The sequence below is a fragment of the Aquarana catesbeiana genome, linkage group LG01 (genome assembly GCF_042186555.1).
Source record: "Aquarana catesbeiana isolate 2022-GZ linkage group LG01, ASM4218655v1, whole genome shotgun sequence".
In the NCBI taxonomy this organism is placed as follows: domain Eukaryota; kingdom Metazoa; phylum Chordata; class Amphibia; order Anura; family Ranidae; genus Aquarana; species Aquarana catesbeiana.
The window spans coordinates 990,959,677-990,984,451 of NC_133324.1; the positions used below are offsets into that span (position 1 = coordinate 990,959,677).

The window sequence follows — 24,775 nt, forward strand, 5'->3', positions numbered from 1 at the left end:
CTAGAATTCAGTCCCCTCCAAAAGCCTCTGTCCCGGGTGAGTCTGTCACAACCTGTATACACATTACACCTGTATGCACCTCATACACCTGTATACACATTACACCTCATATACCTGTACAGGGGGTCCCCGGGTTACAAACAAGTTAGGGACTTTAGGTTTGTTCTTAAGTTGAATCTGTTTGTAAGTCGGAACAGGTACATTTTTTAAGTGTAGCTCCAGCCAAAAAAACTATTTTTAAGCTTTTTGGATAGCATAGGGAAGGTTTATCACCCCTGTAACATTTGTTTTGCTGTCTGTGCCCATGTTCAGAAGATTTCACCTCACTTTCTGTCCCAATGACAATTGGATTTTGAAAATTTTGGGTTGTTGTGGAAACAAGCCTTGGTGATAAAGCATCAGTGGAGGTACCTTTTCCCCAAAATAGCACTTACAGGAGTGAATTTCCCTTCCTAGGGGTAGATTTCATCTTACTTCCTGTTGTCTGCCTCTGTTTGTAAGTAGGAGTCGTTTGTAAGTCGGATGTTTGTAACTAGGGGACCCCCTGTATACACATTACACCTATATACACCTCATATACCTGTATACACCTCATATACCTGTATACACATTACACCTGTATGCACCTCATACACCTCATATACCTGTATACACCTCATATACCTGTATACACCTCATACACCTGTATACACCTCATATACCTGTATACACCTCATATACCTGTATGCACCTCATATACCTGTATACACATTACACCTCATATACCTGTATGCACCTCATATACCTGTATAAACATTACACCTCATATACCTGTATACACCTCATATACCTGTATGCACCTCATATACCTGTATACACATTACACCTCATATACCTGTATGCACCTCATATACCTGTATAAACATTACACCTCATATACCTGTATACACCTCATATACCTGTATGCACCTCATATACCTGTATACACATTACACCTCATATACCTGTATGCACCTCATATACCTGTATAAACATTACACCTGTATACACCTCATATACCTGTATACACATTACACCTCATACACCTGTATACACATTACACCTGTATACACATTACACCTGTATACACCTTACATACCTGTATACACCTTACACCCCCATACACCTGTATACACCTCATACACCTGTATACACATGACACCTGTGCACAGGGGAAACGCGTCGGACAAGGAGCTAGCAGTGTGACATTTTAGAGCACAGACCGTACCGCACGCTCGCACTTTTGTGCTACTTTATGTAATTTTTTGTAAGTGCAACTTTTTATTAAACTTTTATCTGTTTATAAAGTGAATGCCCTCTGAACTTTTTTCTACCTCTCCAACGCGCTTATTTTTGAGCACTTTTAGCCGGTGTGAATCCCAGCGACTGATCAGAACTGTCTGAATTACCCCGGTGGGGACTCACAAGTTCTTGTTGGGATTACTTCACCAGTAGGGGGAGTCGGTGTTCCTCAGGGAAGTCTATGGGGGGGGGAGTCTCGGTGTTCCTCAGGGAAGTCTATGGGGGGCGGAGTCGGTGTTCAGCCGGAGTTCCAGCAAGTGTTTCTCAGGGAAGTCTATGGGGGGGGGAGTCGGTGTTCCTCAGGGAGGTCTATGGGGGGGGAGTCGGTGTTCCTCAGGGAGGTCTATGGGGGGGAGTCAGTGTTCCTCAGGGAGGTCTATGGGGGGGAGTCGGTGTTCCTCAGGGAGGTCTATGGGGGGGGGGGGTCGGTGTTCCTCAGGGAGGTTTATGGGGGGGGGGGGAGTCGGTGTTCCTCAGGGAGGTCTATGGGGGGGAGTCGGTGTTCCTCAGGGAGGTCTATGGGGGGGGAGTCGGTGTTCCTCAGGGAGGTCTATGGGGGGGAGTCGGTGTTCCTCAGGGAGGTCTATGGGGGGGAGTCGGTGTTCCTCAGGGAGGTCTATGGGGGGGGGGAGTCGGTGTTCCTCAGGGAGGTCTATGGGGGGGGGAGTCGGTGTTCCTCAGGGAGGTCTATAGGGGGGAGTCGGTGTTCCTCAGGGAAGTCTATGGGGGGGAGTCGGTGTTCAGCCAGAGTTCTAGCAAGTGTTGCTCAGGGAAGTCTATGGGGGGGAGTCGGTGTTCCTCGGGGAAGTCTATGGGGGGGGGGAGTCGGTGTTCCTCAGGGAAGTCTATGGGGGGGGGGAGTCTCGGTGTTCCTCAGGGAAGTCTATGGGGGGGAGTCGGTGTTCAGCCGGAGTTCCAGCAAGTGTTTCTCAGGGAAGTCTATGGGGGGGGTCGGTGTTCCTCAGGGAGGTCTATGGGGGGGGGAGTTGGTGTTCCTCAGGGAGGTCTATGGGGGGGAGTCGGTGTTCCTCAGGGAGGTCTATGGGGGGGGAGTCAGTGTTCCTCAGGGAAGTCTATGGGGGGGGGAGTCGGTGTTCCTCAGGGAGGTCTATGGGGGGGAGTCGGTGTTCCTCAGGGAGGTCTATGGGGGGGGGGTCGGTGTTCCTCAGGGAGGTCTATGGGGGGGGAGTCGATGTTCCTCAGGGAGGTCTAGGGGGAGGGGAGTTGGTGTTCCTCAGGGAGGTCTATGGGGGGGGAGTCGGTGTTCCTCAGGGAGGTCTATGGGGGGGAGTCGGTGTTCCTCAGGGAGGTCTATGGGGGGGAGTCGGTGTTCCTCAGGGAGGTCTATGGGGGGGGGAGTCGGTGTTCCTCAGGGAGGTCTATGGGGGGGGGGGAGTCGGTGTTCCTCAGGGAGGTCTATGGGGGGGGGAGTCGGTGTTCCTCAGGGAAGTCTATGGGGGGGAGTCGGTGTTCCTCAGCGAGGTCTATGGGGGGGGAGTCGGTGTTCTTCAGGGAGGTCTATGGGGGGGGGGGAGTCGGTGTTCCTCAGGGAAGTCTATCGGGGGGAGTCGGTGTTCCTCAGGGAGGTCTATGGGGGGGGGGAGTCTGTGTTCCTCAGGGAGGTCTATGGGGGGGGAGTCGGTGTTCCTCAGGGAGGTCTATGGGGGGGGGGGGGAGTCGGTGTTCCTCAGGGAGGTCTATGGGGGGGAGTCGGTGTTCCTCAGGGAAGTCTATGGGGGGGGAGTCGGTGTTCAGCCGGAGTTCCAGCAAGTGTTGCTCAGGGAAGTCTATGGGGGGGAGTCGGTGTTCCTCGGGGAAGTCTATGGGGGGGAGTCGGTGTTCCTCGGGGAAGTCTATGGGGGGGGGGGAGTCGGTGTTCCTTGGGGAAGTCGGTGTTCCTCAGGGAAGTCTATGGGGGGGGGAGTCTCGGTGTTCCTCAGGGAAGTCTATGGGGGGGGAGTCGGTGTTCAGCCGGAGTTCCAGCAAGTGTTTCTCAGGGAAGTCTATGGGGGGGGTCAGTGTTCCTCAGGGAGGTCTATGGGGGGGGGAGTTGGTGTTCCTCAGGGAGGTCTATGGGGGGAGGAGTCGGTGTTCCTCAGGGAGGTCTATGGGGGGGAGTCAGTGTTCCTCAGGGAAGTCTATGGGGGGGGAGTCGGTGTTCCTCAGGGAGGTCTATGGGGGGGAGTCGGTGTTCCTCAGGGAGGTCTATGGGGGGGGGGAGTCGGTGTTCCTCAGGGAAGTCTATGGGGGGGGAGTCGGTGTTCCTCAGGGAGGTCTATGGGGGGGAGTCGGTGTTCCTCAGGGAGGTCTATGGGGGGGGGAGTCGGTGTTCCTCAGGGAGGTCTATGGGGGGGGAGTCAGTGTTCCTCAGGGAAGTCTATGGGGGGGGAGTCGGTGTTCCTCAGGGAGGTCTATGGGGGGGAGTCGGTGTTCCTCAGGGAGGTCTATGGGGGGGGAGTCGGTGTTCCTCAGGGAGGTCTATGGGGGGGGGGGGTCGGTGTTCCTCAGGGAAATCTATGGGGGGAGTGGTCGGTGTTCCTCGGGGAAGTCTATGGGGGGGGAGTTGGTGTTCCTCAGGGAGGTCTATGGGGGGGGGGGTCGGTGTTCCTCAGGGAAGTCTATGGGGGGGGAGTCGGTGTTCCTCAGGGAGGTCTATGGGGGGGGGTCGGTGTTCCTCAGGGAAGTCTATGGGGGGGGGAGTCGGTGTTCCTCAGGGAGGTCTATGGGGGGGGGGGTCGGTGTTCCTCAGGGAAATCTATGGGGGGGTGGTCGGTGTTCCTCGGGGAAGTCTATGGGGGGGAGGAGTCTCGGTGTCCTATAGGCCGGGAATATAAGAGAAGACAAAGTGACACTGAAATGTCTGACAGAATTTTATTACAATATTTTGTATACATGTTTTACAGATAAATGGTATTTCCTCAGTCCTGTTCTGTCACCACATCTGAGAAGATCATACGTTGTCCACCACAAGGTGACTATAGCCATGCAGGGTCCCAATCAGTACTATATACACCCTGCACCCGTCATTTATATACACCCAGCGTCCAATCAGAGAAGAGTATTATATACAGAGTAACAGCCCCCCGGGGGAAGGGCAGACAGGGCTCCACACAGTCCAGATGTCAGCGGATATCTGCCTCCAGATCTTCACTGTGGAGGAGAATACGGCAAACCACCCCTCCACCCAACATTGCTATGAAGACAGGTTATAGAACGACACATCTCCACCCCGCTCCGTTATCGGCCTGTGATTGCGGCTCCGACTTTTCTTCAACTCTAAAAAAAATAAATAAAAGTCAATGAGAACTCATAAAAGAGATATTTTCATTGGGAGCCCCAACCGAGGTGAACTACGGCCAAATCAAATAAAGGGCAGATCTCCACCTGTGAGCCACCCCAACCATCGGCCAATATCAACCCTGACCATCCCCGATAACCCCTGACCATTGTCTAATATCAACCCTGACCATCCCCCGATAATCCCTGACCATTGTCTAATATCAGCCCTGACCATCCCCCGATAATCCCTGACCATTGTCTAATATCAACCCTGACCATCCCCCGATAATCCCTGACCATTGTCTAATATCAACCCTTACCATCCCCCGATAATCCCTGACCATTGTCTAATATCAACCCTGACCATCCCTCGATAATCCCTGACCATTGTCTAATATCAACCCTGACCATCCCCCGATAATCCCTGACCATTGTCTAATATCAACCCTGACCATCCCCCGATAATCCCTGACCATTGGCCAATATCAACACTTACCATCCCCAAATAATCCCTGACCATCCCCCAATATCAACCCTGACCATACCCCCATATCAACACTTACATCCCCAAATAATCCCTGACCATCCCCCTGATATTAACCCTGACCATCCCCAAATAGACCCTGACCATTGTCTAATATCAAGCCTGACCATCCCCCGATAACCCCTGACCATTGTCCAATATCAACCTCCTCCTCGACTTAAAGCAGAAGGTTCCATACAACCCAATGCCGAGGTCTCCCGCTGTTCTGAGTAATCTGTCTTTCTCCTATTGTGTACCTCCTAGGTGTGAATTCCCATTGAGTCACCTATTGTTTCTGTCTGCCAATCCTCCTGATGGGATCAGTCTTGTGATGTTTTGGGTAATATTCGGTTTTATGTGGTGACCGACCTACCTGTAGCTGACTTGTGGGGAGGGGCCCTGATAAATTTAGCTGACCTTTGCGTTTATGTCACAGATATGAAGGAATATACATACGGCTCAGTGACTCTCATTCGCTTCCATGATGCTTCTTCTGGATTTCCAGAATCTTCTCTCAGCATGTTGACCTGTAGAGGGAACACACACATCATTACACTAATAAACTATTTAAATATACAAAACTTTATTAGTCTAAACAAATTTCTGAGTAAATTTCCAGAAAGATCAGGAATGATAATGTAAGTCTATGGTGGCCTCCAGTCATACAGCCAGGTTCGGTGAGCCGTGTGCAAAAGCCACAATAAGCCTAACGGCGCCGGAAGCATACAGCTAATAAATTACCATGGTTGGGCAGCTATATAAAGGCTCCAGAAAAATGGTGATAACAGTACATCTCCATCACATACAGTATTCCCCGGGTATGGTGCAGACCCTAACCCATTCCTCAATAATCCCAACAAAGATAATAGGGGGGCTGTGAATGACATGGCGCCATCTTCTGTGTATGACATGGCACCACCTTCTGTGTATGACATGGTGACATCTTCTGTGTAGGACATGGTGACATCTTCTGTGTAGGACATGGTGACATCTTCTGTGTAGGACATGACGCCATCTTCTGTGTATGACATGGTGACATCTTCTGTGTATGACATGGCGACATCTTCTGTGTAGGACATGGTGACATCTTCTGTGTATGACATGGCGCCATTTTCTGTGTAGGACATGGCACCATCTTCTGTGTAGGACATGGCACCATCTTCTGTGTAGGACATAGCGCCCCCTTCTGTGTATGTCATGGCGCCATCTTCTGTGTATGACATGGCGCCATCTTCTGTGTATGACATGGCGCCATCTTCTGTGTAGGACATGGCACCATCTTCTGTGTAGGACACAGCACCACCTTCTGTGTATGTCATGGCGCCATCTTCTGTGTATGACATGGTGCCATCTTCTGTGTATGACATGGCGCCATCTTCTTTGTATGACATGGTGCCATCTTCTGTGTATGACATGGCGCCATCTTCTTTGTATGACATGGTGCCATCTTCGGTGTATGACATGGCGCCATCTTCTTTGTATGACATGGTGCCATCTTCGGTGTATGACATGGTGCCATCTTCTGTGTATGACATAGTGACATCTTCTGTGTAGGATATGGTGACATCTTCTGTGTAGGACATGGTGACATCTTCTGTGTAGGACATGGTGACATCTTCTGTGTAGGACATGGTGACATCTTCTGTGTAGGACATGGTGACATCTTCTGTGTAGGATATGGTGACATCTTCTGTGTAGGACACGGTGACATCTTCTGTGTAGGACATGGTGACATCTTCTGTGTAGGATATGGTGACATCTTCTGTGTAGGACATGGCGACATCTTCTGTGTAGGACATGGTGACATCTTCTGTGTAGGACATGGTGACATCTTCTGTGTAGGACATGGTGACATCTTCTGTGTAGGATATGGTGACATCTTCTGTGTAGGACATGGTGACATCTTCTGTGTAGGACATGGTGACATCTTCTGTGTAGGATATGGTGACATCTTCTGTGTAGGACATGGCGACATCTTCTGTGTAGGACATGGTGACATCTTCTGTGTATGACATGGCGCCATCTTCTTTGTATGACATGGTGCCATCTTCGGTGTATGACATGGCGCCATCTTCTTTGTATGACATGGTGCCATCTTCGGTGTATGACATGGTGCCATCTTCTGTGTATGACATAGTGACATCTTCTGTGTAGGATATGGTGACATCTTCTGTGTAGGACATGGTGACATCTTCTGTGTAGGACATGGTGACATCTTCTGTGTATGACATGGTGCCATCTTCTGTGTATGACATGGCGCCATCTTCTTTGTATGACATGGTGCCATCTTCTGTGTATGACATGGCGCCATCTTCTTTGTATGACATGGTGCCATCTTCGGTGTATGACATGGTGCCATCTTCTGTGTATGACATAGTGACATCTTCTGTGTAGGATATGGTGACATCTTCTGTGTAGGACATGGTGACATCTTCTGTGTAGGACACGGTGACATCTTCTGTGTAGGACATGGTGACATCTTCTGTGTAGGATATGGTGACATCTTCTGTCTAGGACACGGTGACATCTTCTGTGTAGGACATGGTGACATCTTCTGTGTAGGATATGGTGACATCTTCTGTGTAGGACATGGCGACATCTTCTGTGTAGGACATGGTGACATCTTCTGTGTAGGACATGGTGACATCTTCTGTGTAGGACATGGTGACATCTTCTGTGTAGGATATGGTGACATCTTCTGTGTAGGACATGGCGACATCTTCTGTGTAGGACATGGTGACATCTTCTGTGTAGGACATGGTGACATCTTCTGTGTATGACATGGTGACATCTTCTGTGTAGGACATGGTGACATCTTCTGTGTAGGACATGGTGACATCTTCTGTGTAGGATATGGTGACATCTTCTGTGTAGGACATGGCGACATCTTCTGTGTAGGATATGGTGACATCTTCTGTGTAGGACATGGTGACATCTTCTGTGTAGGACATGGTGACATCTTCTGTGTAGGATATGGTGACATCTTCTGTGTAGGACATGGTGACATCTTCTGTGTAGGATATGGTGACATCTTCTGTGTAGGACATGGCGACATCTTCTGTGTAGGACATGGTGACATCTTCTGTGTAGGACATGGTGACATCTTCTGTGTATGACATGGTGACAACTTCTGTGTATGACATGGTGACATCTTCTGTGTATGACATGGTGACATCTTCTGTGTATGACATGGTACCATCTTCTGTATATGACATGGCGCCATCTCTAATACCTCCACCAATATACTATGTGGGGCCCCTATTATCAACATACTGCTAATGGGGTTCCCCCCTCCTGGGATTCCACAGCCCACTAGGTGTTGCAACTGGGCTGCCAGAAAATATGACCTTGGATGCGGGACCGCCATACCCCCCTGTTTAACCGGTATCTGCATAGTTTGCAAACAAATCCTGCATTGGCCCTTCTTCCAAATTAATTCCCTAAAAAGGGATTCTATTTTTTTTAAACCACTTCTGGCTTATCCAAATTGGGGAGTTGTGGAACAGGTATAATATCTGCGGTAGCCATATCATCTTTATTAAATTGCAGCGTCCTGCTACAGATAAAGGGAGACTGCTCCAGATATCCCCCCTTTGCTTTAGATTAAGTAGTAGGGGGCTAGGTTGTCCTTAACATACTGGTTTACATCTCTCGTGATCCAAACCCCCAGATATTTCAGTTTTGTGACTACTTTTAGGTGGGGAGTTCCCGACGGTATCTGGTTACAAGTGGGTCAACCGGCAACAAAGCCGATTTCTCCCAATTGATAACCAATCCAGAAAAGTGCCCGAACTCTCCAACCATTTGTATCACTGTATCTAATGAATTCTCAACATCTCCCAAAAAGAACAGGATGTCATCCGCAAACAGTGCTATCCTATCCTCTTCTGTCTGCCTCCAGAACCCCTGTATGTCTGAACATTGATCTAGTCATAATAGCTAGTGGTTCCATCGTGAGGGCGAACAAGGGGGACAGGGGACAACCCTGTCTCGTTCCTCTCCCCAATTGGAACAGTTCCGAGTATTCATTATTGATTTTTATTTTTGCTCTTGGTTCCCTGTAGAATATTTTCACCCAGCTAATTAAGGAGGGGCCAAACCCAAATCTCTCTAGCACCCTCCATAAATAGTCCCATTCTAGGCTATTGAAGGCCTTGGATGGCCCTGGAACCCATGTTATCTGTTGTAATCTGCATATTTAAGAAGACTCGTCTAATATTGATACTAGTTGACCTGTTAGGTATAAAACCTGACTGATCGGGGTATATAAGCTTCTGGATATATCGATGTAAACGGGTTGCTAGCACTGTTGCCAAGATTTTTACATCCATGCATAATAATGAGATGAGGCCATAAGAAGCAAAATCTAATTGGTCTTTCCCTTCCTTCTGTATTACGATAATAGTGGCTTCAAACATTGAAGTGGGAAGTTTCCCATTGGTTAATGCCCATCCCAATGTCTTCAATAATTCTGGAAGTAATAGCTCTCCGTATCGATTGTATATTTCATCCGAGCCTGGGGACTTTTGGTTGGACATCCCGTCTACTGCTCGCTGTAGTTCATCTAGAGTCACAGGTGCCTCTATATCTATTTCGTCCCTCTCTGTCAGGGTGGGAATTGTTATTCCCTGAAAAAAACCTTCCATTTTTTCCCCACTGTCTCCCCTATTAGACTTATACGGGGACTTATAGTATTCGCTAAATGTATGCATTATCTCTGTCGCAGCAGTGGAAATCTCCCCACTTGATGTCCTATCCGCCAAGACAGTGGAGGGAGGGGTGTTAGATCTGATCAGCAGGGAGAGCATACACCCCACTCTCTCCCCTTCTCCAAACTGGCACTGCCTCTGGAATATTCGCCTATTCTCTGACTTCCTTATGATAGCCATTTTATAGGCGTGTTGCTTGTCTAGCCACTCCTTTTGCCTGTCTGGGGTTGGGTCCTTGACATATCGCCTCTCTGCCTGTGTCACCTCCCTCCTACTTTCCCACTCTCTAGATTTCCCCTTCATTCTTGCCACTTTTTGGATCAAAAGACCTCTGAGATAGGCCTTCAGGGAGTCCCAGATCACTCCGGCTGACGCCGTCCCTGCATTGATTTGCACAAATTATTTTAGTACGCTCATCATTTCTCCAGGATTCCCAATCAGTTCCAACCAACAAGGGCTGATTTTCCATTCTCTAGGCTGGGTCTTACCCTCTGCGCATGCCAGGATCATGTTGATTGTCCATTGTCCTGGTCCGGTTAGTTGCAGTGTGACATACTGAAACAGCAGTAAAAGATGGTTGCAGGGTTGGGCATGCCAGGATCACGTTGATTGTCCATTGTCCTGGTCCGGTTAGTTGCAGTGTGACATACTGAAATAGCAGCAAGAGCTGGTTGCAGGGTTGGGCATGCCAGGATCATGTTGATTGTCCATTGTCCTGGTCCGGTTAGTTACAGTGTGACATACTGAAATAGCAGCAAAAGATGGTTGCAGGGTTGGGCATGCCAGGATCATGTTGATTGTCCATTGTCCTGGTCCGGTTAGTTGCAGTGTGACATACTGAAATAGCAGTAAAAGATGGTTGCAGGGTTGGGCATGCCAGGGCGGAGAGAGCTTTTAAAAACATTTTCTGTCCACAGAATCTTTAAAAGATGGAACATCTTCAGTGATTACAGTATGATGTCTGTTTAGGTCAGAGACGGCAGGATCAAACACATGAACACCCCACTTCTTTGTGAAAACCTTTTCCATTGGATAGAATTCAGGGGGCAGGGCCAAGTCCTACATTTAGCGTCTATGGACGCCAAATGATGGACTCGGGAGCACAAGGTAACCCCCCGGAGAGCACTTCTCCTAGGGGATTATACGATGCGGGGAGGAGCCACGAGAGCCACCGAAGGACCCCAGAAGAGGATTGGGGCCACTCTGTGCAAAACAAACTGCACAGTGGAGGTAAGTATGACATGTTTGTTATTTAAAAAAAAAAACTTGAAGCTTTACAATCACTTTCATAATCTGTCCGAGAACTTGATAGATAGATGTAGAAAATTCTGCTTTAGTCACAAAGACCGCTTGTTGTGTGCCAGAAACAGAAGTAGAATGGGATGCTGCGGCCGGTGTTTGGACTTGCTCCAAGGGTCACAATGTCACTCTGAGTGGCACAACAAATCTTCATCTGCTGTTTAGGGTTGTCTCCCTTTCGCCTGGTTTCCACCAAAGTTACAAGTCAGTAGACATGTGCAATTCATTTCATTCCAAAAATTCCATTGCCAAAATTCAACAAATTTGTTAATTCGGAAATATTTGAAAATTCAAAAGTCCGAAAATAAGAATGACAATCCGAAAGCCCAAAATCCGAAAGAACTAACTAATAATAATAACTATTACTAACCATTAAATTATAGGTATTGGAATTTCCTTTCAAATTTGGCTATTAGTGAAGGTAACGGATACAAATTTATCCGAAGTTACGAATTATCCAAAATAACGAATGCCACAATCCAAAAGAATGGAACGTAACAAATTAATAATAATAAATAACAATAATAATAACTTTTTATTATTATTAATTAGTTACGTTCCATTCCTTTAGATACGGCATTCGTTATTTCGAATTCGTAACTTCGGATAAATTTGTTACGTTCACTAACAGCCAAATTTGAAAGGAAATTCCAATAGCTATAATTTAATAGTTAAGTTATTATTTCAGATTTTCAAAATAACGAGTTTTGATCATAACAAATGGCCCGAAAAACAAAAAAAAAACAAAAACAAACAACAAATGAAAGGAAAATGAATGAATTTTTCGGCAGTGCACGTGTCTACAAGTCAGGAGATTAGGGTGCAAAGTATAGGGTGTCCAGAGGGGAGTATGTGGTGACCCAGGTGTAGATCGTCTTGTAATCAATCGATGGAAGAAGGTGGACATTATAGGAGATCAAGGAGGAGGAGGTGGTGGTAAAGTGTGCACCCAATAGTGTGATGTATCACCTGGTCACCCAGCTGACACTGAACTCTGATTGGTTGGATTTTAGTGTCCTTTGAAAGGATTTGCAATATTACATAGTAGGTGAGGTTGAAAAAAGACACAAGTCCATCAAGTCCAACCTGTGTGTGTGATTATATGTCAGTATTACATTATATATCTCTGTATGTTGTGTGATTATATGTCAGTATTACATTATATATCTCTGTATGTTGTGTGATTATATGTCATATTACATTATATATCTCTGTATGTTGTGTGATTATATGTCATATTACATTATATATCTCTGTATGTTGTGTGATTATATGTCATATTACATTATATATCTCTGTATGTTGTGTGATTATATGTCATATTACATTATATATCTCTGTATGTTGTGTGATTATATGTCATATTACATTATATATCTCTGTATGTTGTGTGATTATATGTCATATTACATTATATATCTCTGTATGTTGTGTGATTATATGTCATATTACATTATATATCCCTGTATGTTGTGTGATTATATGTCATATTACATTATATATCCTGTATGTTGTGTGATTATATGTCATATTACATTATATATCTCTGTATGTTGTGTGATTATATGTCATATTACATTATATATCTCTGTATGTTGTGTGATTATATGTCATATTACATTATATATCTCTGTATGTTGTGTGATTATATGTCATATTACATTATATATCTCTGTATGTTGTGTGATTATATGTCATATTACATTATATATCCTGTATGTTGTGTGATTATATGTCATATTACATTATATATCTCTGTATGTTGTGTGATTATATGTCATATTACATTATATATCTCTGTATATTGTGTGATTATATGTCATATTACATTATATATCCTGTATGTTGTGTGATTATATGTCATATTACATTATATATCCTGTATGTTGTGTGATTATATGTCATATTACATTATATATCTCTGTATGTTGTGTGATTATATGTCATATTACATTATATATCCCTGTATGTTGTGTGATTATATGTCATATTACATTATATATCCTGTATGTTGTGTGATTATATGTCATATTACATTATATATCTCTGTATGTTGTGTGATTATATGTCAGTATTACATTATATATCTCTGTATGTTGTGTGATTATATGTCATATTACATTATATATCCTGTATGTTGCGGTCATTCAGGTGATTATCTAATAGTTTCTTGAAGCTATTGATGCTCCCCGCTGAGACCACCGCCTGTGGAAGGGAATTCCACATCCTTGCCGCTCTTACAGTAAAGAACCCTCTACGTAGTTTAAGGTTAAACCTCTTTTCTTCTAATTGTAATGAGTGGCCGCGAGTCTTATTAAACTCTCTTCTGCGAAAACGTTTTCTCCCTATTGTGGGGTCACCAGTCTGGTATTTATATATTGTGGGGTCACCAGTCCGGTATTTATATATTGTGGGGTCACCAGTCCGGTATTTATATATTGTGGGGTCACCAGTCCGGTATTTGTATATTGTGGGGTCACCAGTCCGGTATTTATATATTGTGGGGTCACCAGTCCGGTATTTATATATTGTGGGGTCACCAGTCCGGTATTTGTATATTGTGGGGTCACCAGTCCGGTATTTATATATTGTGGGGTCACCAGTCCGGTATTTATATATTGTGGGGTCACCAGTCCGGTATTTATATATTGTGGGGTCACCAGTCCGGTATTTGTATATTGTGGGGTCACCAGTCCGGTATTTATATATTGTGGGGTCACCAGTCTGGTATTTATATATTGTGGGGTCACCAGTCCGGTATTTATATATTGTGGGGTCACCAGTCCGGTATTTATATATTGTGGGGTCACCAGTCCGGTATTTGTATATTGTGGGGTCACCAGTCCGGTATTTATATATTGTGGGGTCACCAGTCCGGTATTTATATATTGTGGGGTCACCAGTCCGGTATTTATATATTGTGGGGTCACCAGTCCGGTATTTATACATTGAAATCATATCCCCTCTCAAGCGTCTCTTCTCCAGAGAGAATAAGTTCAGAGCTCACAACCTTTCCTCATAACTAAGATCCTCCAGACCCTTTATTAGCTTTGTTGCCCTTCTTTGTACTCGCTCCATTTCCAGTACATCCTTCCTGAGGACTGGTGCCCAGAACTGGACAGCATACTCCAGGTGCGGCCGGACCAGAGTCTTGTAGAGCGGGAGAATTATCGTTTTATCTCTGGAGTTGATCCCTTTTTAATGCCAATATTCTGTTTGCTTTGTTAGCAGCAGCTTGGCATTGCATGTCATTGCTGAGCCTATCATCTACTAGGACCCCCAGGTCCTTTTCCATCCTAGATTCCCCCAGAGGTTCTCCCCCCAGTCTATAGATTGCATTCAGATTTTTACCACCCAAATGCATTATTTTACATTTTTCTACATTGAACCTCATTTGCCATGTAGTCGCCCCTCCCCCATTAATTTGTTCAGATCTTTTTGCAAGATTTCCACATCCTGCGGAGAAGTTATTGCCCTGCTTAGCTTAGTATCGTCCGCAAATACAGAGATTGAACTGTTTATCCCATCCTCCAGATCATTTATGAACAAATTAAATAGGATTGGTCCCAGCACAGAACCCTGGGGCACCCCACTACCCACCCCTGACCATTCTGAGTACTCCCCATTTATCACCACCCTCTGAACTCGCCCTTGTAGCCAGTTTTCAATCCATGTACTCACCCTATGGTCCATGCCAACGCACCTTATTTTGTACAGTAAACGTTTATGGGGAACTGTGTCAAATGCTTTTGTAAAATCCAGATACACCACGTCTACGGGCCTTCCTTTATCTAGATGGCAACTCACCTCCTCATAGAAGGTTAATAGATTGGTTTGTCAAGAACGATTCTTCATGAATCCATGCTGATTACTGCTAATGATACCGTTCTTATTACTAAAATCTTGTATATAGTCCCTTATCATCCCCTCCAAGAGTTTACATACTATTGATGTTAGGCTAACTGGTCTGTAATTCCCAGGGATGTTTTTTGGGCCCTTTTTAAATATTGGTGGTACATTGGCTTTTCTCCAATCAGCTGGTACCATTCCAGTCAGTAGACTGTCTGTAAAAATTAGGAACAACGGTCTGGCAATCACCTGACTGAGTTCCCTAAGTACCCTCGGATGCAAGCCATCTGGTCCCGGTGATTTATTTCTCAAGTCTAATTTTAATTCTGTCCTCTGTTAACCATGGAGGTGCTTCCTGTGTTGTGTCCTGAGGATAAACACTGCAGTTTTGGTTACTGAAGCCCCCGATTCACTCGTGAAGACTGAGGAGAAGAATAAATTCAATACCTTCACCATCTCCCCATCCTTTGTAACCAGATGTCCTTCCTCATTCTTTATGGGGCCAATATGGTCTGTCCTCCCTTTTTTACTGTTTACATACTTAAAGAACCTCTTGGGATTTTTTTTGCTCTCCTCCGCTATGTGTCTTTCATGTTCTATCTTAGCCATCCTTATTGCACCCTTACATTTCTTATTGCATTCTTTATAAATTCTGAATGCTGTGGATGATCCCTCAACCTTGTATTTTTTGAAGGCCTTCTCCTTTGCTTTTATATGCATTTTTACATTGGAGTTAAGCCATCCAGGATTTTTGTTCGCTTTTTTAAATTTATTACCCAATGGGATACATTGGCTAATGCCCTTATTTAATATGCTCTTAAAGCAAACCCATCTCTCCTCCGTATTCTTTGTTCCTAATATTTTATCCCAATTTATGCCTTTTAGCAAGGTTTGTAGTTTAGGGAAGTTGGCTCTTTTGAAATTCAGTGTCATTGTGTTCCCTTTATGTTTCCAATTTGTGTGATTTATACTGAGACTAATTGACCTGTGATCGCTGTTCCCTAAATTGCCCCGTATTTCCACATCTGTGATCAGGTCTGTATTGTTGGTAATCAGTAGATCTAGTAATGTTTTATTTCTAGTTGGTGCGTCTACCATCTGACCCATAAAATTGTCCTGCAAGACATTAAGGAACTGGTGAGCCTTAAATGAATGCGCGGTTCCCTCCGCCCAGTCTATGTCTGGATAATTAAAATCCCCCATTATGATAACACTTCCCATCCTTGCCGCTAATGTCAGATGAAGACATTCCAAACACAGTCGTGTATTCCAGAGTCAGAGATATGGGTGACCGGGTCTTAGTTCTGGGTGATGTTGGACTGTATATAGAGTCCAGGCTTTGCCTGTTGTGGTGGGAATACCCCAAAGGGGTCTTCAGGGACTGGATTATTCCATTGTGATAAGACTGTGACCCTGGACACCTATATAGCACCCTGTGACTAATTCGATCCGCTGCCCCAAGTGCAAAGGTGAGGGCCCCACGCAGGATCCAGAACCAGGAGCAACGTTATAGGCTGTTCCCACAAAGTGGGGCCCGGGGGGTCCACCGATCCGGATATATTGCATTTTTTAGATTTTTATCAAATTTATTTAAATAAAATGCTTTTGGAGTAAGAATCTAAAGATAGTTTTCTATTTTGGGTACATTAACTACTCGCTGATCAGCCGGCGTCATTATACTGCAGCAGGTTGGCGCCCGTGCGGGAATCGCCGTAGCTATATGGTGGTCGCTTTAAGGGGTATAGGGGGTGTGCCCACTGCGTGACGCCGGAGTCGATGTTCGCTGGCGACCCGCGATCGCTCCACAGAGAGACAGAATGGGGATCAGTCAATGAAAACAGGCAGATCCCCGTTCTGACAGTGGAGTTAGAGAGAGATCTGCTGTTCCTCCTGATCAGGAACAGTGATCTCTCTCCTCCTCCAGTCACTCCCCTCCCCCCACAGTTATAAACACACAAGGGAACACATTTAACTCCTTGATCGCCCCCTAGTGTTTACCCCTTCCCTGCCAGTCACAATTATACAGTAATTAAGGATGATCTCAGGCGTGTTCGCACACCCCACGTGTAGAGCCCGCCAGGAAGACGGCACAGCGCTAATCACAAGCAGTGAGATTTTGTCCGCAGAGATCGGGAAATGTCTGACTGCCTGTGATTAGCGCTCCGCAGTGCTGACTTCCTGGCGGGCTCTACACGTGTGGTGTGCGAACACGCCCGAGATCATCCTTAACAGTAATCAGTGCATTTGTATAGCACTGATCGCTATATAAATGTCCCAAAAATGTGTCAAAAGTGTCCGATGTGTCCGCCGCAATGTCGCAGTCACGATAAAAATCGCAGATCGCCGCCATTACTAGTAAAAAAAAAAAAAAAAATAATAAAAATTCCATAAATATATCCCCTATTTTGTAGAAGTGATAACTTTTGCGCAAACCAATCAATGTTTGCTTATTGCGATTTTTCGTAGAAGAATACATATCGGCCTAAACTGAGGAAGATTTTTTTTGGGGGATATTTATTATTGCAAAAAGTAAAAAATGTATTTATTTTTTTTCAAAACTGTCGATCTTTTTTTTGTTAATAGCACAACGAATAAAAACCGCAAAAGTGATCAAATACCACCAAAAGAAAGTTCTCTTTGTGGGGAAAAAAAGAACGTAAATTTTGTGTACTGCGTCGCACGACCGCGCAATTGTCAGTTAAAGCGACGCAGTGCAGTATCGCAAAAAATGGCCTGGTCATTAGGGGGTAAATCTTCTGGGGCTGAAGTGGTTAATAATTTAGTTTATTCAGCATGAAATGGAGCTTAGTCATGTAGCATGAGGCTGTATATTCTGCAATATTTACATTTTTGGTAAACTCATTCAATGAATCCAAGCTGAGATAACAAGCACTGCATTGATCACACAATGTCACAGAAATCATCAGATAAAACAAAGTTCAGGAACATTCCTCTATGTACACTACAAACTGTATGATTGAATCGGTTCTGACAGCTTATTATTCTAAATAGAAAACTTTCATTTTGTTTGCAAATATTAAAGATTCTAATTACCAGCAAGAATATTTCCTTCCATATAAAGAGCCCTGTCATTTCAGATCCATCACGGCAGCGCCTGCTAGTGGGCGTCCAATCACCTGCTGCCGCCACGCCCTTCACCTTGTTGTGTCACCGCCCCATCACCAGCTGTCCTATTAAAGTGATAGGAACTGTCGGTGAACCAACAGCGGGTCAGAGGAGGAGCCAACAGCGGGTCAGAGGAGGAGCCAACAGCGGGTCAGGAGGGGCCAACAGAGGGTCAGGAGGGGTCAACAGCGAATCAGAGGAGGGGCCAACAGCGGGTCAGAGGAGGAGCCAACAGCGGGTCAGAGGAGGAGGAGCCAACAGCGGGTCAGAGGAGGAGGAGCCAACAGCGGGTCAGAGGAGGAGCCAACAGCGGGTCAGGAGGGGCCAACAGCGAATCAGAGGAGGAGCCGACAGCGGGTCAGAGGAGGAGCCGACAGCGGGTCAGGGGAGGGGCCGACAGCGGGTCAGGGGAGGGGCTGACAGCGGGTCAGGGGAGGAGCCGACAGCGGGTCAGGGGAGGGGCCGACAGCGGGTCAGGGGAGGGGTCGACAGCGGGTCAGGGGAGGGGTCGACAGCGGGTCAGGGGAGGGGTCGACAGCGGGTCAGGGGAGGGGTCGACAGCGGGTCAGAGGAGGGGCCGACAGCGGGTCAGAGGAGGGGCCGACAGCGGGTCAGAGGAGCCAACAGCGGGTCAGAGGAGCCAACAGCGGGTCAGAGGAGGAGGAGCCAACAGCGGGTCAGAGGAGGAGGAGCCAACAGCGGGTCAGAGGAGGAGCCAATAGCGGGTCAGGAGGGGCCAACAGAGGGTCAGGAGGGGTCAACAGCGAATCAGAGGTGGAGCCAACAGCGGGTCAGAGGAGGAGCCAACAGCGGGTCAGAGGAGGAGCCGACAGCGGGTCAAGGGAGGGGCCGACAGCGGGTCAGAGGAGGAGGGGTCGACAGCGGGTCAGAGGAGGAGGGGTCGACAGCGGGTCAGAGGAGGAGCCAACAGCGGGTCAGAGGAGGAGCCAACAGCGGGTCAGAGGAGGAGCCAACAGCGGGTCAGAGGAGGAGCCAACAGCAGGTCAGAGGAGGAGCCAACAGAGGGTCAGGAGGGGTCAACAGCGGGTCAGAGGAGGAGCCAACAGCAGGTCAGAGGAGGAGCCAACAGAGGGTCAGGAGGGGTCAACAGCGGGTCAGAGGAGGAGCCAATAGCGGGTCAGGAGGGGCCAACAGAGGGTCAGGAGGGGTCAACAGCGGGTCAGAGGAGGAGCCAACAGCGGGTCAGGGGAGGGGCCGACAGCGGGTCAGAGGAGGAGGGGCTGACAGCGGGTCAGAGGAGGAGCCGACAGCGGGTCAGAGGAGGGGCCGACAGCGGGTCAGAGGAGGAGGGGCTGACAGCGGGTCAGAGGAGGAGCCGACAGCGGGTCAGAGGAGGGGTCGACAGCTGGTCAGAGGAGGAGCCAATAGCGGGTCAGAGGAGGAGCCAACAGCGAGTCAGAGAAGGGGGATGACAGTTGCTCTTTAAAAATTATGATTAAAATCAAATCCATCTTGCTGAGAATGGAAAGAACGATGATGGATAGAATAATGATGATGATGATGAAGATGGATGGAATGATGATGATAAATAAATAGATGGATGAAATGATAATGATGATGATGATGGATAGAATAATGATGGATGGAATGAGGCGGATGATAAATGATGGATGGATGGAATATTGACGATGAAGGTGTTTGGAATGATGATGATGATGAATGGGTGGAATGATGATGATGATGGTATCTAGTATGTGGATGGTCTGTAGTAGTCTGAGGCCTTGTTTTGGCATTATCAGTAGGGAGGACTCCAGACTCTGAGGAAGGTTTAGGGACAGATGAGTAGAGGAATAGATGAGTAGAGGGACAGATGAGTAGAGGGACAGATGAGTAGAGGAACAGATGAGTAGAGGGACAGATGAGTAGAGGGACAGATGAGTAGAGGGACAGAAGAGTAGAGGGACAGATGAGTAGAGGAATAGATGAGTAGAGGGACAGATGAGTAGAGGGACAGATGAGTAGAGGGACAGATGAGTAGAGTGACAGATGAGTAGAGGGACAGATGAGTAGAGGGACAGATGAGTAGAGGAATAGATGAGTAGAGGAATAGATGAGTAGAGGAATAGATGAGTAGAGGGACAGATGAGTAGAGGAATAGATGAATAGATGAGAAGAGGGACAGATGAGTAGAGGGACAGATGAGTAGAGGGACAGATGAGTAGAGGAACAGATGAGTAGAGGAACAGATGAGTAGAGGAACAGATGAGAAGAGGGACAGATGAGTAGAGGAATAGATGAGTAGAGGAATAGATGAATAGATGAGTAGAGGGACAGATGAGTAGAGGGACAGATGAGTAGAGGGACAGATGAGTAGAGGAACAGATGAGTAGAGGGACAGATGAGTACAGGAATAGATGAGTAGAGGAATAGATGAATAGATGAGAAGAGGGACAGATGAGTAGAGGAATAGATGAGTAGAGGAATAGATGAATAGATGAGTAAAGGAATAGATGAGTAGAGGAACAGATGAGTAGAGGAATAGACGAGTAGAGGGACAGAAGAGTAGAGGAACAGACGAGTAGAGGAACAGACGAGTAGAGGAATAGACGAGTAGAGGGACAGACGAGTAAAGGAATAGATGAGTAGAGGGACAGAAGAGTAGAGGAACAGATGAGTAGAGGAATAGACGAGTAGAGGGACAGAAGAGTAAAGGAACAGATGAGTAGAGGAACAGACGAGTAGAGGAACAGACGAGTAGAGGAATAGACGAGTAGAGGGACAGACGAGTAGAGGGACAGACGAGTAGAGGGACAGACGAGTAGAGGGACAGACGAGTAGAGGAGCAGACGAGTAGAGGAGCAGACGAGTAGAGGAGCAGACGAGTAGAGGAGCAGACGAGTAGAGGAGCAGACGAGTAGAGGAGCAGACGAGTAGAGGAGCAGACGAGTAGAGGAGCAGACGAGTAGAGGAACAGACGAGTAGAGGGACAGACGAGTAGAGGGACAGACGAGTAGAGGGACGGACGAGTAGAGGGACGGACGAGTAGAGGAACGGACGAGTAGAGGGACGGACGAGTAGAGGAGCAGACGAGTAGAGGAGCAGACGAGTAGAGGAATAGACGAGTAGAGGAATAGACGAGTAGAGGAACAGACGAGTAGAGGGACAGACGAGTAGAGGGACAGACGAGTAGAGGGACAGACGAGTAGAGGAGCAGACGAGTAGAGGAGCAGACGAGTAGAGGAGCAGACGAGTAGAGGAGCAGACGAGTAGAGGAACAGACGAGTAGAGGAACAGACGAGTAGAGGGACAGACGAGTAGAGGGACGGACGAGTAGAGGAACGGACGAGTAGAGGGACAGACGAGTAGAGGAACAGACGAGTAGAGGGACGGACGAGTAGAGGGACGGACGAGTAGAGGAACGGACGAGTAGAGGGACAGATGAGTAGAGGGACAGACGAGTAGAGGGACAGACGAGTAGAGGGACAGACGAGTAGAGGAACGGATGAGTAGAGGAATAGATCTATTTCCTTACATGACGTCTCTTGGGAACTCTCGGTGGTACAGAAGTGTTTGGTGGCTCCTCTGGAATCGTTGGATGACTCTGTGATCTTCCGGCACTTGAACTTCCCTCTGAGCGGAGTTTTCTAGGACACAAAAGTTGTCCATCAACCATTGTTCTCCTCCAATCTGACACTAACCCCTCTATCTACCCCCTTCCATGGAATTCCCACCATCTGTGAGGGACCTGAGAGTATCACCCTCCATGTGTCCATCCCCCGAACTTCTCCTTTCAGATGAATGATAAACACAGAGAGAGCGCAGATTTCTGGACATCTCAGAGTGTTCTAATCTCCTTCATCCGGATATGGAGATCACATCACTCTACATCCTCTATGACATCACTGGGGTAATAATACTATATTATATATAAATCCAGGCTGAGTCTCTAATTCTCACCCCTCGCTGTCAGCAGACATCACCATGGTAATAATACTCCTCTCTATATAATAATACTATACACAGATATACAGATTATTATTAATATAAAGTCCGGGCTGAGGATCTAACCCACCTCACAGCGGTCAGCAGACACTCATACCAGCTGTTCATGTCCTGTTGATCAGATGACATCAGAAGAAGTTTCTCCCTCTTGAAGGACAGCTGTGAACAGAAAGACTATGAGGAGTCGGAGTGTTCCCAGGAGACCAGAGAAATGGGGGGCAAGATATAAGGAACAAGGGTTAGAGGGGCAGAGGTAAGAGGGGGGAGGGGTAAAAGGAGAGCGCTAGCGGGGGAGGGGTAAGGGTACAGAGATAAGAGGGATAAAGGGGCAGAGATAAGGGGAAGTAAATAGGCAATGGTATAAGGGAAGGGGTAAAAGGGGAAGTGATAAGAGGGAGGGGTAAGAAAGCTGAGAAAAAGGGGGAGGGTTAAAGCAGCAGAAGTAGGAGGAGGGGTAAAGAGATAAGGGGGAGGGGTAAAGAGATAAGGTGGTGGTAACAAGGAAGAGATAAGGGGGAGGGGTAAAGAGATAAGGTGGTGGTAACAAGGAGGAGATTAGGGGGAGGGGTGAAGAGATATGGGGGAGGGGTAAAGAGATAAGTTGGTGGTGGTAACAAGGAGGAGGTAAGAGATAAGGTGGTGGTGGTAACAAGGAGGAGGTAAGAGATAAGGTGGTGGTGGTAACAAGGAGGTAAGAGATAAGGTGGTGGTAACAAGGAGGAGGAAAGAGATAAGGTGGTGGTAACAAGGAGGAGGTAAGAGATAAGGTGTTGGTGGTAACAAGGAGGAGGTAAGAGATAAGGTGGAGGTGGTAACAAGGAGGTAAGAGATAAGGTGGTGGTAACAAGGAGGAGGTAAGAGATAAGGTGGAGGTGGTAACAAGGAGGTAAGAGATAAGGTGGTGGTAACAAGGAGGAGGTAAGAGATAAGGTGGTGGTAACAAGGAGGAGGTAAGAGATAAGGTGGTGGTGGTAACAAGGAGGAGGTAAGAGATAAGGTGGTGGTGGTAACAAGGAGGAGGTAAGAGATAAGGTGGTGGTGGTGGTAACAAGGAGGAGGTAAGAGATAAGGTGGTGGTGGTAACAAGGAGGAGGTAAGAGATAAGGTGGTGGTGGTAACAAGGAGGAGGTAAGAGATAAGGTGGTGGTGGTAACAAGGAGGAGGTAAGAGATAAGGTGGTGGTGGTAACAAGGAGGAGGTAAGAGATAAGTTGGTGGTAACAAGGAGGAGGTAAGAGATAAGGTGGAGGTGGTAACAAGGAGGAGGTAAGAGATAAGGTGGTGGTGGTAACAAGGAGGAGGAAAGAGATAAGTTGGTGGTAACAAGGAGGAGGAAAGAGATAAGTTGGTGGTAACAAGGAGGAGGTAAGAGATAAGGTGGTGGTGGTAACAAGGAGGAGGTAAGAGATAAGGTGGTGGTGGTAACAAGGAGGAGGTAAGAGATCAGGTGGTGGTAACAAGGAGGAGGTAAGAGATCAGGTGGTGGTGGTAACAAGGAGGAGGTAAGAGATAAGGTGGTGGTGGTAACAAGGAGGAGGTAAGAGATAAGGTGGTGGTGGTAACAAGGAGGAGGTAAGAGTTGGGTGATATAGGAAGGTTTATGGAGAGGAGGTAACACTCACACTGATCAGCCCTCCTTGGCTCTGGGTGTGGCCCAGGACTCTCTCCACCCGGCATTCTCTCAGTGGGTAGATCGCCTGACAGCAGAATTTATGGGCGTTGATGGGGTGTAAGGGGTGACAAGATGAGGTGACAGCCAGGACATCAGAGAAGAGGAAGAGCATGCGATGTTTGACCTCCTCTCCACTGGGCGGTACAAGAGACAGCCATCCTTCTCTGATATATCGTCTTCCTGGAAGAGAGATCACCAAATCACCTGTCACAGAAGCCTCAGATGGAAGCATCCCTGTGTATTACTGCCATCCTACTGGAAAAAACTGTTAGCCTTATCTCAACTGACCACTTGTTAAGGATTCCTGTCAGGTCTTCTAGGACTCTGGAGACCTCCAGTACTCACAGTACGTAAAGGATCCATGCCTGGTCCTCCAGAATTTCTATAATTCCTAGGATTTCCAGTTACAGGATCCCAGCTGGGTCTTTCAGGAGCTCCAGGACTCCTGTGACTTCCATTACTCACAGTATCCATGTCAGGTCTTACAGGATTTTTAGAATTTCTAAGATCTCCAGCACCCACAGGATCCCTGCCAGGTCTTCCAGGAGTTCTGGGACTCCTGGAACCTCCACTACTCACAGAATACCTGCCGGATCTTCGAGGATTTCCAGAATTCCTAGGATCTCCAGTACTCACAAGATCTATGTCAAGTATTCCAGTATCTCTACTACCTCTGGGACTTGCAGAGCTCCCAGTAACAATGCTGGGCATGTCCTCTGACCAGGAACAGTATTTACTGTAGGCTCCAGCTTTTGAAGTGGCCAGTGCCAGGTCTTTTCAGCTACTTGAGAGCCTACGACTATAATACGTACCAGCCATTTGCCTATTTGACCTGGCTACTACTCACCTGCCTCAACCTATCTGGATCTTACTACTCCTATGTCAGTAGCCCTGCAAAGAGTCTCCGCACCACAATCTCTCCAAATAAGCCACCCCCTTGGTGGTGGGACAATCTTGAAGGGACCTCTCGGATCATATACCCAGACAGTATCATACATACAACATGTCATCTATTAAAACAGTACTGGACATACAT

General features: G+C 46.9%; 1 protein-coding gene across 1 annotated transcript; it reads right to left on the minus strand.

The window, feature by feature from the left end:
* Positions 1-4,177: 4,177 nt before the first annotated feature.
* ARHGEF39 (Rho guanine nucleotide exchange factor 39) lies at positions 4,178-23,971 on the minus strand. Its single transcript, XM_073617211.1, has 5 exons — positions 23,690-23,971; positions 22,139-22,227; positions 21,599-21,710; positions 5,579-5,649; positions 4,178-4,596 (listed from the first exon to the last, which is right to left on the minus strand). Exons 1-5 carry the CDS (start codon positions 23,969-23,971, stop codon positions 4,527-4,529), a joined length of 624 nt encoding a protein of 207 aa, XP_073473312.1. The 3' UTR covers positions 4,178-4,526.
* Between the last annotated feature and the right edge of the window lie 804 nt (positions 23,972-24,775).

Coding starts and splice junctions, on each gene's coding strand:
- ARHGEF39 (XM_073617211.1), bottom strand. CDS start 23,971: ATGCTTCCATCTGAGGCTTCTGTGACAGGTGATTTGGTGATCTCTCTT. Junction 5,650..21,598: donor GAGTTCCCAAGAGACGTCAT/GTAAGGAAATAG, acceptor TTCCCTCTACAG/GTCAACATGCTGAGAGAAGA. Junction 4,597..5,578: donor CGAATGAGAGTCACTGAGCC/GTATGTATATTC, acceptor TATTTTTTTTAG/AGTTGAAGAAAAGTCGGAGC.